Below are 17,392 nucleotides of genomic sequence, written 5' to 3' on the forward strand. Positions count from 1 at the left end.
CCTTCTTCTGACCTCCATGCATGCACATGGTGCACATATGTACATGCAGGCCAAACACTCAACACATAAAATAAAATGAATAAATCTAATTTTAAAAAACTAATTTAAAGCCAGGCAGTGGTGGCGCATTCCTTTAATCCCAGCACCAGAGAGGCAGAGGCTGGCAGATCTCTGAGTTCAAGGCCAGCCTGGTCTACAGAGTTCCAGGACAGGCAGGATTATACAGGGAAACCCTGTCACAAACAAACAAACAAACAAGCCCCCCCCAAATAAGCCTAATTCAATGAGCTGTTTTTTAAAAAGTTTATATGATATAAAATTGACGTGAACTTAACAGATTCAGACATTGGTAGAATAAACTGGAGTAACCTTTCTGGAGAGTGATTTGCCAATATTCCTTATCATTTTTAATGTAGTAATTATAAAAATTTACTCTGAGGTTATAAAAATGGATGTACAAAGATTTTAGCTATAAGGAATGTTTGTTGGGATTCTAGTAATAACAATAGAATTTAAATGCTTGAAAACTAGGAATCAGTTAAATTTTGGCATATGCGTGTAATTGACTATTAAATAACCATTCAATTTTAATGATTACAAAATGATCCGGTTAAAACTGAGTGTTGAGACACATCCCCTGTATTCCCAGGACTCGGGGAGTAGCAGGGGTGGAGACAGTAGATGTTCTAAGTTCAAAGTCCTAGTGAACCCTACAGTGAGTTCCAGGTCTAGGCTACATGAGAGCCTGTCTCAAAAAAAATATAGTTGGAGAATATTGAAGTCAGATGTTGATGACAGGCTGTAAAGGAAAAGAGCAAGTGCATAAGCGTAAGTGCATGATACAGCCATACAGTTTTTATTATAGCCTGCGGATATGCCAAGGAATTGGAAAGAGTAGCTCCAAACTTGAATAGTGATGCTAGGATTACATGATATTCCTGACATTATTTTGTTTGTTTATTTTGTGGCACTGTGAATCAGACTCGGTGCCTCCTGCATACTACACAAGCACTATAGAACTAGTTATGTTTTGGTTTTGGTTTTTTTAGACAGGGTCTCTCTACATAGCTCTGACTGTCCTAGAACTCGCTCTGAAGACCAGGCTGGCTTCAAACTCAGAGATCTGCCTGCCTTTGCCTCCTGACTGCTGGAATTAAAGGCAGATGCCACCATGTCTAGCTAACTATAGAACTTTTACCAAATGAGCATGGATCACTTTTCTTAGGAGGGGGGAAAAATAAAAGGTATTTTTAACAAAAATATGTAAGATCACTTGAAACGGCTTAGCAAAGGCACTGGCCACCAAGACTAAGAAGAGCCTGAGTTTGATCTCCAGGACACACCTGGTGGAAGAAAGAAGTAATGCCCCCCAAATTTACCTCTGTCCGCATATGGATGCTACTGTGGCATGTGCACCCACTCACACACAAATCAATATTTTTTAAAAAAATGATAGGTGCTAGAAAGTTGGCTCAGGAGTTAAAAATACTTATTGTGCTTGCAGAGGTCCCAAGTTCAATATCCAACCTTCAAATGGTGGTTCATAACCCTCTGTAACTACAGTTCCAGGGACTCCTTCATCACCTTCTAACCTCTTGGACACCAGGCACACATGTGGTGCACAGACATACAGTCAAAGCACTCATACACATAAAATAATTTTTAAAAAAATAATAAGTGTTATAAAGAAAAGTATGTAAATGAATGGCCATGGAATTCTCTTACATTTCCTTTTTCTTCAAGAAAAAAAATATTAGTTTGTAGCTAATAAGTCATTTATTTGAGTCATTTATTTGAGTTCCCGCTATGATCTAGGCCTTTTTAATCACTGGAGATAGACCAATAAACAAAATGTAGAATGGTCCTTGGTCTTGTGTAAGTTACTTCCTTGTCTTTGTTTACTTCTAGCATTTCTAGCTTTAGCTTAGGTAAATAGAAAAAACATGGTTTTTAGTTTTGTTTACCCTTCTTGGGTTTCTGAGCTCAGAGTCAGAAGGTTTAATTTAGCCTCAGGGTAGCCAGAGCTATTCTTAGAAAGGAACTCATGTGAATGAATAAATGGCTTAAAGAACTGGGAGACTAAGGTAGCAAGAATGGTAAATGCCATTAGGTCAGTACTTCCTGGACATCAAAGGACATAGCCTCATGGCTTAGGGGCATCTGCCTATGTGATCTCTGTGGAGCCTGTAAGAATCAGAGAGAATAAGCTATCACATGATTCTGTGCCAAAGGGAAACAAATTTTGAATAGTTAATTGTTGAGTTTTTGTTTGCTAATGACACAGTCACAACATGAGTCATGAGGCCATAGGTTCCTAGACCTTTTTTCCCACTGGGGAGTTAGTTGTCAGTTCTCTTCTCCTCCCCCAGCTCCTTACCTTGAGGATGCATCAAGATCACAGAATCTTGGCTTCCAGAAAGGGAGGAAATTCTCCAGAGAAATAATACTCTGTAGAATCCAAAAATTAGAGGAGTTTGAGATAGACATGGGTTTTATCCTTTTGGTATGCCATAATTCTGTAGTGCTCATTTCTAGGCCTATCTTTCAGGTCTGCACTACAGAGCTTGCACAAGGCTTGTGAAGTGGCCAGAATGCATAACTACTATCCAGGCAGCCTTTTCCTCACTTGGGTGAGTTATTATGAGAGCCATATCAACTCAGATCAATCCTCAGTCAATGAATGGAATGCTATGCAGGATGTGCAGTCTCATCGGCCTGACTCTCCAGCCCTCTTCACAGACATGTAAGTTGGCTTCCTCAGGATTGTGGACGCCCTTTCTTGTGTCCTAGGCAGCATATTCCTTAGGAACTAACCCTGCCCCATTGACAATAGTTATAATGTAGAGTACACTTCTGTTGTACATGAAGATCCTTCTATTTCCTGCAAAGGCCTGAGGAATTTCACTCCTGGGCACAATAGAGTGTCTGTAATCAAGAATGTAATGGTATAAAATCTAAGAGATGGCTCAGTGGTGAAGAGCATTGGCTGCTCTTCCAGGGGATCCAACACAGACATACATGCAGGCAAAACACCAGTGCACATAAAATAAAATTTAAAAAACGAGGCAGTGATGGTGCACACCTTTAATCCCAACACTTGACACAGAGGCAGGTGGATCTCCGAGTTTAATGCCAGCCTTGTTTATAGAGATAGTTCCAGGACAGCCAGGGCTACACAGAGAGAACCCTGTATGTATGTCGGGGTGGGGGTAGGAACAGGGACAAAAACAAAACAACAAAAAGAGAAGGACCTCTTTCAAGGTCACATGAACTGTAAGTAGTAGGGCTATGACTAAACCTAGGTCTGTCTGTTTCCATCTACTCCACCTCAGGGAGTGAAGGACTCAAAGACAAACTGTTTAACTAGGAAATGAGCCCATGCTGCACACAGGTACTGAAATCTGTTTTATCAATACAGCTTTTCAATAGAAGACTGTCATTACACATTTCCTCCCACACTACTGTGTCCAGGAAAAATGAAGCCTAGATAAGAATTGCACTCCTATTCAAGACAGAAATGCCTTGGCAGAACCAAACAGGTATTAGCTGTGTTCTGCAAAGTTCATGAGAAGCTGAGTGCCTAAGCAATGTTGGGCTCCAAGTGTGTGGAGATGCAGCATACAGAATTGGAGATTACAGAGTCTATTTTTGCAGCCAGTGATAAGGCTGTAAGCAGCAGGAACAGGCAGGATGCCTGAACTGAAGGCTTAGGCCATGTCCATTTCCAAATAAGGAGATGGAAAGCAGATACCTTTCTTGAGTGGGTAGGGGCAAAGATGGGACAGAAAGTACTCAAATTCTCCATAATATGAACCATGCCACTAGAGAGAAGCATCCAGTTACACTGAACTAATGCTTTTCTTCCTTCCTTCCTTCCTTCCTTCCTTCCTTCCTTCCTTCCTTCCTTCCTTCCTTCCTTCCTTCCTTCCTTTCTTTCTTCTTCTTTTTTGGGGGGGCGAGTGGGGGAGGTTCAAGACAGGGTTTCTTTATGTAACCTTGGCTGTCCTGGAAGTAGCTCTGTAGACCAGGTTGCCTTGAACTCACAGAGATATGCCTGCCTCTGCCTCCCGAGTGCTGGAATTAAAGGCTTGCACCACTACTGCCCCGCTGAGTAAATTTGTTTTTATTTATTTATTTTGAGACAAGATCTCACTATGTAGCCCTGGCTGTCACAGAAATCACTATGTAGATCAGGCTGGCCTCTAACTCAGTGTGTTAGGACTAAAGACATGTGCCATCACACCTGCCCTTGAGTAATTTAGAGTCTGAAAACTAAAAATAAACACAATCCTGCAGATAGAGAGCTGGGCTATAGTGAGTGGTCTGATTTTCCTGCTAATATGTGTGATTATCAGCATATTTTTTAACATGTTTGTCTCCTTAACTATAGAATTATTATAAAAATTTCACAGAAGTGAGCACGAAGAAAAGGGCAGTGATACACACCTATAGTCCCAGTACTTGGAAAGCTAAAGCAAGAAGACTGAAAGCTAGCTAGGCTAGCCTGGACTACACGGCAAGACCTTGTCTCAAAGAAAAAAAAAATTTCATGGAGCTATTCTGAGAGTTACCATGAAAAGGAAAGTGTTTCAGATGGAAGTATTCCAGATAGCTGACCCTACAACCTATTCTGGAATAAAACTTGCCTTGTTGGAGGAGGTTGGATCAGTCTTCCTCCTCTTATAGGCCCACAGCAATGACTGATCAGCATAGGATGGCATTTTAAGGTCTGGTTCTACTGAGTCACACCACTATTCTACCCAGATTGGCATTCTAACTCAGTAGGTGATGATATCCAGGGGTTCTTGATAGAGACATGAGATATACTTGATATACCCAGCTTGTCTTTGATTCTTCATTGATCTATACATTCTTGGTGTATTTAAAGACTTTTAAAAACTTAGAACCTGTTCCAGTAATTTTCACATGTTTATTATGTTCTATATTTTTTTGTTTGTTGTTTTTTTTTTTTTTTAATTTTGGTTGGTTTAGTTTGGGAAGGTGCTCTTGTTGTTAGTCTGTTTTTGTTTTTGTTTTTGTTTTAGACATTGTCTCATTATGTAGTACCCACATTGGCCTGAAACTCACTGTGTAGTTAGATATAGTTTTCATTTGCTATGCTATGCTTCTGTGATATAAATATGGAGTAAGAGAAGTAGTTTGGAAACATAATCAAATGGTGAATTCATTACTTTGATTAAATTCTTGTTTAAGAAAAGTCATTGCTTGTCTATCCTCAGACCAACTGAACGTGAACGAACAGAAAGGCTTATTAAAACCAAATTAAGGGAGATTATGATGCAAAAGGATTTGGAAAATATCACATCCAAAGAGGTAAGCAACATTGAGTCCTCATTGTCCCAAAGCTAGAAGTGAAATAACAATAGATATGGAGCTAAAAATGGTATTGAAAACACAGAAGAACTTTACAGAGATAAACACAGTACATCCTCTCTGTTTCAGATACGTACAGAGTTGGAAATGCAGATGGTGTGCAACTTGCGAGAATTCAAGGAATTCATAGATAATGAAATGATAGTGATCCTTGGTCAGATGGATAGTCCTACACAGATATTTGAGCATGTGTTCCTGGTAAGTTTTAAAGCCACTTTAAGTGGTATTTTGAAACTAGCTTCAGACTCAAGACAATTGTTGTTTAATTATATTTAAATAAAATGTAACTGGACGGAAGAGATGCCTCAGTGGTTAAGGGCACTTACTGTTCTTGCAGAGGACCTGGGTTGGATTGCCAGCACCCACATGGTGACTCACAATCATCCATAACTAGATCCATATCTAGTTCCTGTGGATCTGAAGCCCCTTGCTGACTTCTGCAGGCACCAGGCATACATGCAGGCAAAATATTCATACACATAAAGTAAATAAATCTAAAAAAAATTTAATGTAACTAAATTAAAAGCTTAGGCAATATGTACTCAAGCCTCATTGCTTTCTAATAATTTTGCTATATTATTTTTCTAATACTGCTTTTTAAAGTTATTTATATGTGTTGTATGGTGGAAATAGTACATAATGGCTTGCTGCTGCTGTTCATTTTTTCCCAGTTCCTCTTTCAGTGGATTTTTATGTGGATTAAAGCTGAGTATGGTGGTAATATTTATACCAAGGAATTTAGCAAATCTACAAACCAGGGCTTTCTTCCTCTAGGCTGTTAAATATTTCATCTTTTTTTGTTTTAAGTAGTACTCAGAGTCAAACATGCTAGTCTGCTGTGGTTTCACTCAGTGTATCTAACTAGGATGATTTTTTTAAAAAATTTATTTATTTATTATGTGTACAGAAGAGGGCGCCAGATCTGATTACAGATGGTTGCGAGCCACCATGTGGTTGCTGGGAATTTGAACTCAGGACCTCTGGAAGAGCAGTTGGTGCTCTTACACCTTCCTAGTCTACTGAATGTATGTAAGACCTGATGTATTTCATCTGAGCAAATGGGACAGCTTATAACAGAAAGTCTATTGGGATTTATTTGCTTCGGTATTTTCTGGATTCCTATGGATCAAATCCTGATCCTTGCACATGTTAAGTATATACTCTACCATTGAACTACATCCTCAGCCCTCAACTTTTAAACATAATGAAACCATGTCGCAGCATTTTGAGTCCCCCAAATTGCTTTTCATGATTACCAAAAAGTCAGTGCCTAAAAATTTTTCTTCATAGTTCCCAAACATTCAGTGACCTGTAATTGCCTCAAGAAAGACACAGAGAAACTAGATAAGGTTGAAGAATTCTAATTTCATGTGTACATGGTAGCAGGAACAAAGTTAACAAGAATACTTAAGAGCAAAGAAGAATGCTAAACCATCATTTTGTTTCCACTTCCTATACATTTTGGCCAAAAATATGTTAGAAAAGCTTCTTATCCTGATCCATAGAGAGGCCAAGTACTATCTACATCCAGAAATGTAGCACCTCTCTTTTCTGATGAGCACATATATGAACTGAACTGGTTAGAAGCCAGGATACAGATAGAAGAGGGATAGACACACAGAAGATGGCTAAACTGTATTACCTCACTCTGAACGTTCCAGAGTTTACTTTATCATGCAGTCACACTTAGTACTATTGAAAGCTTGACATTTTAGAGCATATTTGTCTCTAGTTTGATTCATATGGCCCATAGTTATGAAATTACTGTGCAGAGCTGTGGACTGAAAGGGGATCTTCTCTTCTAGTACTTTTTTTTTTTTTTTTTTTTTTTTTTTTTTTTTTTTTTTTGCGGGGAGTTGGGAGTGAGACAGAGTTTCTCCTACATATCCCTAGCTATCCTGGAACTCACTCTGTAGCCCAGGCTGTCCTCAAACTCACAGAGATCCACCTGCCTCTGCCTCCCAAGTGCTAAGATTAAAGGTGTGTACCACCATACCTGGCCTTTTCCCAATACTTTAACTTGACTAATATGTGTTGCTATTTCTGGGTTGTTGTGGTTTTTTGTTGTTGTTGTTGATTAGTTGTTTTCTTTTGAGACAGGGTTTCTCTGTGTAACAGGCTGTTCTGAAACTCACTTTGTAGACCAAGCTGTCCTCAAACTCACAGAGATCCACCTACCTCTGCCTCCCCAGCACTGGGACTAAAGGCATGCCCCACCACCACCCAGCTGTGTTGCTATTTCTGGGTGTAGATTGTACTGGCCTTTCTATGGATAAGGAGCCTGAATTTGTTAACTCTAGTGTATAGTTTCATGAGGTCTCAAAAATATCCTACTCTTCCATTGTTGGAATTCTTGTGTTGTCTGTAGAAATCTTAGGAGCCACTCACTCTTTGCCCAGACTCCATAAAATATGACTGAATTTCTATGAAGGACAAATTGCTGGTAGCCAAAAAGAGCTCCTGTTAGATAGTGGCCAGAGCTGGCTGAAGATGTAGCCCAGGTGGTCCAGTGTCTATTTGTCATGCATATAGTCCTGAGTTTGGTCCCCAACACCATGTAAGCTGGGTGCGGTAACACTCCAGTACTCAGGACAAGGTCGTCCTCTGCTGCATAGAAAATTTGAATTCAATCTGGGAGCCATGAGACCCTAGGAAGAAAGGGGTCAGGATCAAATCATTTTACCCTCAAACATTGCTTGTTTGTTTCTTTGGTACTGGAGATCAAGTGTAGAGACTTGTGTAGACAAGGACTCTACCACTGAACCACATTCCCAGCCCTAAATGTGAATTTTAACACTTTTTTAAAAAATGTGGAACTTTTCTCTCATGTCCTGGGCCCAGAGTTTGAACACCAGCACCATACACACAAAGGATGTGGACAAGTTGCCTAACATGATGGTGCACACCTATAATCCCAACACTCAGAAGGTAGAGGCAGATAGCTCTCTTTGAGTTTGAGGCCAGCCTGGTCTACATAGTAAGTTCTAGGCCAGCCAGAGCTATGTAGTGAGATCCTGTCTTGAATGAATGAATGATTGATAGATAGATACAGACATGATAAATATCAAGTATAGACATTTTTTGACTGGTCAACCTGTTTTGTTCCAGGCAGGCATATTTCCTGTGTCTCTACCACCACTCACTTCCAACTAGAATTCAGAACTGCCTCCTCTTTACCCTTTCTTCAACTAGTATATTTTATGGTATATAGCAATTTTTAATATTACTAAAAGCAGAAATAACAGTCCAATTTCCCCCAAATTATATTTCCCTAATCACCTACAAATGTGTTTATTTCCACCAACAGATTTCTCTTAGGATTCTTTCTTGAGTTTTTTATTACAAAAATAATTTATGTTCACCAGGCATGGTAGTTCATGCCTGTAATCCCATCTGCCGAAGCTGAGGCAGGAAGATTGTTACAAATGTAAGGTCAACCCAAACTACATAGTGAATAGGTCCAAGCACCCACATGATGGTCAGAGCTATCTAGAACTCCAATTCCAGGGCATCTAAAGCCCTTTTCTGACTTCCAAGGACACACAGGTAGAGCACATATGGGCTATGGACAAAACATTAATACACATAAAATAAAATACTTAAAGTTCATTGTAGAATTTTTTCAATTTTAGAAGATAATAAATCACTTTTAATCATTACCCAAGAAGGTATCATTGTTATCTTTTTTAGATTCATAGGAAAATTGAGCAGAAGATTAAAATTTTCCCGTGTATCCTCAGCTGCCATGAATGTATAGCCTGCCACATAATCAGCATACCCTGTCAAGAGTGGTACATTTGGGCCGGGCAGTGGTGGTACATGCCTTTAGTCTTAGCACTTGGGAGTTGGGAGGCAGAGGCAGATGGGTCTCTATGAGTTAAAGGCCAGTCTGGTCTACAGAGCGAGTTCCAGGAAAGCCAAAGATACACAAAAACCCTGTCTCAATAAATGAATGAATGAATGAATGAATGAATGAATGAATGAGTGGTACATTTGTTAGAGTTAATGAACCTGCATTGATTGGCACATCATTATCAACAGGGTCCATAAATTATATAGAACGTTTGTATGCGGTATGAATTTAGACATATTTATGGTACGTGTCTACTATTAGAGTATGAGAGTTATTACTACTTGTAAATTTGGTTGGTTTTGTTTTGGTTGGTTGGTTGGTTGATTGTTCGTTTTTTGTTTTTGTTTTTGTTTTTGTTTTTTTTCATTTTATTTTGAGACAGGATTTCTCTGTGTAGCCCCAGCTGTTCTGAAACTCATCCTACAGACCAGGCTGGCCTCAAACTCAGAGAGCCTCCTGCCTCTGCCTCCTGAGTGTTGGGATTAAAGGTGTGAATAATTTTCTTCTTTTAACTTATTTTTTATGTGCATTAGTGTTTTGCCTACATATCTATGTGAGGGTGACAGATGCCCTGGAACTGGAGTTACAGACATTTATGAGCTGCTACATGGGTGCTGGGAATTGAAACCTGGGTCCTCTGGAAAAGCAGTCAGTGCTATTAACTGCTGAGCCATTTCTCCAGCCCCATGAATAATTTTTTTATTTAAAAAAAAAAAACCTTCCAAATAGGAGAATTATAAAATTTAACTCTTATTCAAAATGCAAAATAATTGCTTGAAGAAGTTAACTAAGCATCTTATACTTGTTTTGGTGGCTTCCCCTTGGTTATATACCACATGTCCTATGTCCGACCCTTTTCTCCTCCCCAGGGAGTGTACACTTTCCCAGCAGTTGACATGGGAAAAGAGATCTATCCTAGTTTCAAGTTGCAGGGTTACTTTTCTCAAAGTCATCTCATTTCATGCATAGTTGCCATACCTGGAGCTCAACCAGATTGTTAGAGGACAGGCAGCAATTCCCCTCCCTCTGGAAGAATGCTCAGCTCTGCGTTATACCGCACAGGGACCTGGTTATTCAGAAAGGTGTCAGCTGATATGGAGAAGGAATGCTTAGAACATAGTTCAGAGAAAACCTGCAGTGAGAAGGAAAGATTGATTGGTGGGAAGCCAGATTATCATTAGGAAAAAAGATTCATCTAAATCCTTACAAGTTTGTACAACTTCTCTTAAGCTAGAAGCCTTTGCCCAACCTGATTTTAGTATCAACAGCTCTCCTGGAGGCTAATTTGGCTGAGAAAAACCTGCATATGAATAGAGACCTTTTACGGAAAAGCAGAATTTTTTAGGTTAGCATGGGAAACATGAGAGTATTGGACACAGAGTAATTTTGCTCTGATATCCACATACATACTGTGGCACTTGTCCGTTCACATGTGAACACACACTCACCACTCCCACCCTGAAAAAAAAGATAATTTTTGTACTATCATTAATAAAAACTAGGTGTGAGAACATAAAGTTCCTGGTTAGAGGCATTGAGTACATGTTTTTGAGTCACTTTTCAGAAACTTTCCCCGCAGTGCTCCTTCCCAAATACCCTGTTTAGTTGGTTTGATAATACTCACTAACCTTGTCTTTTTGACTCCATAGGGCTCAGAATGGAATGCCTCGAACTTAGAGGACTTACAGAACCGAGGGTGAGCACACAAAGCAATTGCTGACATCTCTGTATGACAGAAGTCCCTGTTTAACCTTTATGTTTTCCTGTCAAAGAAGTATCAATGGGTAAACTTTAATCCTTAGGGTCACTTTCAATTCTCAGCTATTATCTTACAGAAAAAAAAAAAAATCAGAGCAGTTATTCTCTCAACCATTTGATCCTTTTCCCTCCCAAGAAATATCACTTGTATTAATGGAATGGCTTTGAAACAAATTCCCAAGTGTTTGGTACTCTTTAAAAATTAAATTGAGTTGCTAGGAATGTAGTTAAGTGATAGAGCTTGCCTGGGCCAGAGGAAGAAGAGAATGAATTATTTCTGATTGCCATGATAGACTGAGAGTCTGAGGTGCTGATAAGTGTCATGCACACTACCTACTGTTCTCTCTCCCTGACAAGAAAGATGTTTTATAATTACAAAAATGAACTTCTAGTTTCCATTCAAAGAAAAACCCAGGTATGAAAATCTAGTTGCTTAGTTGAAGATATAAAAATAAGTATAACTTGGAAAATTTTAATTAGTAAGGATTGGTCTGGAGCTTTTTGAGACTATATATTCATCTTTTGAATTTTTTTTATCATCCTAGCTCAAAGCTTCACACTAAAACGTTCAGTGTGAATGAACGATAAAAAATTCATACACATGTAAGAACTGTCATTTGCCTAATGACAGATGAAGGGAGGAATCAACTAATAAACTGGGCTGAGAATTCAAAGATCTAGACTCTCATCCTGTGTCTTTCATTTGCCCTCTTAAAACTAGATAAATTTGCCAGGCAGTGGTGGCACACACCTTTAGTCCCAGCACTAGGGAGGAAGAGGCAGGAGGATCTCTGTGAGTTTGAAGATCACCTGATCTACAGAGAGAGTTCCAGGACAGCCAAGGTTACACAGAGGAACCCTGTCTAGAAACACAAAAGAATAAATAAATTAATTAAACAAACCAGATAAACTGTTCACTGGTAGGCTTCTTGACCAGGGTCCTTGAAGATAAGACCCTGATTGGACTTGAAAAACAACATTGACTCCACTTTATCTGCAGAAGTTCACTTAAATTTCCTGAGAGTGGGACCAGTTTTTGACAGCTTACAATTCTGTAAAGTTTGAAAGTTCTATCATTCTAGAAAACTTAGATATGATATTTAATATGAAATCTGCGATTTGACATAGCACTGCTTGCCAAATACATTGTAATCACATTGTGTAGACATATAATAGGCTATAAAACTAGCTGGAGATGAGACTCCATCTTATATGCTTCTTTTATTTAAACATTTTATAAAAATATTAAAATTGTATACATTAATGTGGTACCATGTGATGTTTAGGTACATATATTTAATGTTTTAAATCAAGTTTGTCATCTGGAACATTTTTCATTTTTTTTAATAAGTTTTATTTTGCTTTTTATGTGTATGGGTATTTTGGCTGCATATATGTCTGTGTATTGCTTGCATACTTGGTGCCCTGGAGGCCAGAAGAGGCTATCAGATCCCCTGGGACTGGCGTTATAGATGGTTGTGAGCTGCTATGCTGGCTCTTAACTGTTAAGCCATCTCTTCTGCCCCCATTTATCAATTCTTCGTGATGAAAACTTTCGAAATCTTTTCTTTTTGCTTTTTGAAATATACAGTATGTACTTATCCGTAGTCACTCTACTGTGGAATAACAGCCATCATTTACTCTTATAAGGCTAAACTTCAAAATGTAACTAAATCTAGTTGTCTTTAGAAACAGAATGGGGGTTGGAAATTTAGCTCAGTGGTAGAGCAAGCGCAAGGCCCTGGGTTCGGTCCTCAGCTCTGGAAAAAAAAATAACATAAAATAAAATAAAAACAGAATGATTGGATGTGCAAACATCTACTTGGGTCTTATTTCTTAAATTCAGTGGGTCTTAAACTTTAGTCTGTCACAAAACTGTATGTACTATTTCCTGACAGTGATTTATGGCATTTCAAAGTGCAATTTTTTGGGTTTTGTTTGTTTTTTTGTTTTCTGAGACAAGGTTTCTCTGTGTAGCCTTGGCTGTCCTGGAACTCACTTTGTAGACCAGGCTAGCCTCAAATTCACAAGAGATCCATCCACCTGCCTCTGCCTCCTGAGTGCTGGCATTAGAGGCATGTGCCACCACAACCCAGCTCAAATTGCAATTTTGATAGTAAGGTCATTTCCAGATAGTCTACTGACTTTAGGAACTAAAGTTACAGAATTGCTGATACACCAAAGAAATTCCAAGGAGTTATAGCACCAATCAGCAGTAGGCATTTTCAGCTCCAGAAGGAAAAGAATTAGGAAACTGTTTCCTGTCTCTCTAGAGATGATGCCATAATCCATTATTGAAGTATAGGATTAGAAGTAGGAGATTGATCGGGTTTTGTTGTTGTAGTTTACTGTGTGTGTGTGTGTGTGTGTGTGTGTGTGTGTGTGTGTGTGTGCGCGTGCGTGCGCGCGCGCGCGCACGCGCGCGCTCCATGTTTGTGAGTCAAAGAGGAGGCAGAAGAGAGCATCTAACCCCCTGGAGCTGGGAATCACAGCTAGTTGTGAACTTCTCCACATGAGTGCTGAGAACTGAGCTCTGGTCCTCTGAAAAGCAGCAAGCACTCTAACCCTCAGAGCCATCTCTCCAGCCCCTCATTTTTATTTTAAATAAAATAAAATCAGTGAGCCAGGCATGGTGACTTACACCTTTAATTACAGCACTCAGAAGGAAGAGGCAAGTGGATGTGTGAATTTTCAGCCAGCCTGCTCTACATAAAGTTTCAGGCAAGCCCAGGCTACACATACAGATCTTGTCTCAAAAAAATAAGTAAATAAAAATAAATAAATGTTTTTGCTTTTTCTTCTAATCATTTTATTGAATGTAATTCATAATGCAGTATAGTTAAGACAATTAAAATGTACAATTCTGTGGCTTTTAGTAAATGTTTCTGAGTTATGCAAACCACCTAGTTAATTGAGAGCATTTTTTCACACCAGAAGGAGACCATGTATGCTTCCTTGGTCATGTTTCCCTTCTTCCCTGTCTCTAGAAGTCACTGGTGTCATCAGCTGACAGGCACTTTTTGGCTGTCGTGAATAATGATGCTGGGACCACATGTATGCACGCTGTGGAGTAGGCTAATGCTTGTGTAGTAACTCTGTGTCTTCTTCAGAAACTGAGTTTGTGGAGCCCCACATGTGCTTATTTGAAGGAAACAGTTTTTGTAGAAAGAACTGAGCCTGTGTTGCTGGAGTAAACTTCAGTGATGCTTAAGTCTATACAACATTGAAGAAAAAAGAGCCTTTGGTAAATTAAACCACACAATAATTAAGGTGGTGCAGGGAGAGAGATGATGGGAAAGTTTTTAATAGAGAAATCCTTTTCTGCTAACTGCTCAACATGTGAGAACTCTTGGCAGAATGCAGTCAGGTTGACTTGAGGGAGTTTCAGGCCCAGCTTTCCCTCACAGGTTCTTGCCTAACAATCTGGCATTGAGAAAAATAAGAAAATTTTCCTTTTCTCTTTTTTCTTGTAGTATATCAGTCATCTGGTTTTATACAAACAACTTCCAAATAAAATTTTATTGTTGGGAATTTTAAGAACAGAAATTGCTACGTTGTGGGTCTTAGGTTGATTTTTAGTTGATACAGATATAAGGACTATTTCCAAAATACTATCAAAGATGAGATCCTGTAACCATATATAAAGTGAAATGGTATTTAGGTATTGAACATGGCAGGATATGGTGCTGGCAATTCATTTTAGCCTGAGAAACAGAATACATGCCCTCCCTTGATTTCTTCACAGGGTACGGTACATCTTGAATGTCACTCGAGAGATAGACAACTTCTTCCCTGGAGTCTTTGAGTATCACAACATTCGAGTATATGATGAAGAGGCAACGGATCTCCTGGCTTACTGGAATGACACGTACAAATTCATCTCTAAAGCCAAGTGAGTATTGTCCCACCCAGCATTCGGATCCCTGTTCATAGTGTGAACATACCTGGGGATGAGAGACGGACATATTTACTGACAGTGCTTAGAGAACAGGATACAAAGGGGGAAAGGCCCTGAGATTGTATAATCCTAGACAAAAGATTAGTGACCTAATACTTTCCCTTTAAGCAAATGAAATCCCTTAGAATAAAATAACCTCATATAGCCTCATTTTCCACTAAGCAGAAAATGAAAGAAAATGGAATTATACTGCAGCTAAAGAAAGAGGGCCTGGAGAGATGGCTCAGGGGTTAAGAGCACTGGCTGCTCTTCCAGAGGTCCTGAGTTCAATTCCCAGCAACCACTGGTGGCTCACAACCTTCTGTAATGGCATCTGGTGCCCTTTTCTGGCCTGCAGGTGTACATGCAGGTAGAGCACTCACATACATAAAATAAATAAATAAATCTTAAAAGAAAAAGAAATAAAAATGAGAAATGGAGGGGAAAAAAGTTGAGACAAGGTCTCATTATGTAGTCCTAAATAGCCTGAAACTCTTAAGAAGACCAGGCTGACCTCGAACTCACCGAAATCTGCCTACTTCTGCCTTCCAAGAGCTGAGATTAAAAGAATGCACTATCCACCATTCCTGGTTCTGAATTAAATTCTTAAATTGGCACTGGAGATATTTGTAAGTTGTATAGCAAAAACTATTGTGAATAGGCAATATACCAGGTCTTTCTGAATATAAGAAGAGAAGTAGTGAGCGTTGGAAATCTTCCCAGTCAGTGGCTTTATTGTGGCTACTCTAAATGGTGAAGTTTTTCTCTTGCCTTTTGTCATGTTGCCTTCAAATTAATTGACTCCTAAAGCTCTGAGGACTTCCTTCCCCATTTTATTCATCATTTTACTAGGAAGAATGAATCATAAATGAGCTACTTGGCCACATCCCTCTTCAGAAAAGACAGCATTCAAACCATCTTTAGTAGATGGGAAATATTAACTTTTTTTTTATTAACTTCTTTCAGAAATTACACCCCCTTAACAGTCTTCATAGACAGGACAGTCACCAATCAGTTGCCTCTCACAGTTGGAGAATCAGGACCATCAAATGCATTTGTCTCCTTAATTCTGTAAAATAGTGCACACCATGGGCTTTAAATATTCTTCAAGCTCCCAAGAAAGGCTTCAGTAACAGGAGAAGCTTTTATAACTGTATGGGCTGGCAAATTGGAAAACCTATTCCAGGTGTTTAAAAGATTCATCCTTATACTTCTGTTACTTTAGAATCACTTTTGGCACCAATATCTGTATTAGTCAAAATTCTCTAGATTAAGAGAACTTTGAGAGAGAGAGAGAGAGAGAGAGAGAGAGAGAGAGAGAGAGAGAGAGAGAGAGAGAGAGAGATTTCTAATGACTTACATACAGGCTGCAGTCTAGCTAACCCAACAGTAGCTGCCTATGAACGGAAAGTTCAAGAATCCAGGAGTTGTTCAGTCCATGAGGCTGGATGTCTCCACTGGTCTTCAGGATACACTGGAATCCCAAAGAAGTAGGCTCCAATGCCAGTCAAGGAATGGACTTGATAGCAAGGGTAGGAGCAAGCAGGCAAAGAGCAAGTCTTCCTTCTTCCATTTCCTTTATACAAGCTGCCAGCAGAAGGCAGGTCCAGATTTAGAGGTGGGTCTTCCCACCTCAAAAGATCTGGATTGAAGGTTCTTCTTCCCACCTCAAAGATCTCAATTAGAAGTGAATTTTCCCACTTGAAATGATTTAATTAAGCAAAAATCTCTCACAGGTGTGCTCAGCCATTTTTGAGTTTTAGATGATTCCAGGTGTAGCCAAGCTGACAACCAAAATAGCCACCACAAGCACCAAGGTCATAAATGGATGCAGTTGTTCATAAGTTTCTCAAGTTTGGGTCAGAGTCTGAGGGGGAACTCCTCCTTCTATAATTCTTTCTACAAGACCCTATTCCTAATATGATGATGCAAGACTTAATCTCAACCATCCTACACAGGGATTGAGGGGTGAAATTGAAGTATAGGTTAGATGAAAACTAACTTAAATCTTTCTTAAATAAGTTAGAAGCTGTGCACTTAAAAAGCTCAGTTGAAAAATTCCAAAGAAGCCGAGTGTGGTAGCACACACCTTTATTTCCATTCCAACACTTGCAAGGCAGAGACAGGCCAGTCCCTGAGTTCAAAGCCAGCCTGGTCTACAGAATAAGTTTCAGGACAGCCAGGACTACACAGAGAAACCCTGTCTTGAAAAGAAAAGAAAGGAAAAGAAAAGAAAAGAAAAATGTGAAAGAGGTGCTTTCTTAGGGAATGAATTTTATTTTACTTAGACTTAAGTAAATTTAAGTACATTCCATGCCTACAGACAAAGGCCTAAAATTTGATATGTTAAAGTTGTTAGAGTTCAATTGGAAAATGTAGAGCACACGTCTAAATTTTCATCTGAGTCACTGTGCATTGGCTTCCAAACTGTAGACTAATAAAAACTCTAT

The 17,392-nt window shown here is 39.2% G+C and overlaps 1 protein-coding gene across 3 annotated transcripts in view; it reads left to right on the forward strand.

The window, feature by feature from the left end:
* Ssh2 (slingshot protein phosphatase 2) overlaps positions 1 to 17,392 on the forward strand; it is a 257,691-nt gene that overhangs the window by 217,006 nt on the left and 23,293 nt on the right. For all 3 annotated transcript variants that reach the window (XM_028866803.2, XM_037201496.1, XM_028866804.2), the window contains 5 exons: positions 2,549 to 2,743; positions 5,241 to 5,334; positions 5,464 to 5,592; positions 10,897 to 10,943; positions 14,751 to 14,897. In XM_028866803.2, coding sequence (XP_028722636.1) covers positions 2,549 to 2,743; positions 5,241 to 5,334; positions 5,464 to 5,592; positions 10,897 to 10,943; positions 14,751 to 14,897 — 612 coding nt within the window. The remainder of the gene's footprint in view (positions 1 to 2,548; positions 2,744 to 5,240; positions 5,335 to 5,463; positions 5,593 to 10,896; positions 10,944 to 14,750; positions 14,898 to 17,392) is intronic.

Source organism: Peromyscus leucopus, chromosome 8b, assembly GCF_004664715.2.
Source record: "Peromyscus leucopus breed LL Stock chromosome 8b, UCI_PerLeu_2.1, whole genome shotgun sequence".
NCBI lineage: Eukaryota > Metazoa > Chordata > Mammalia > Rodentia > Cricetidae > Peromyscus > Peromyscus leucopus.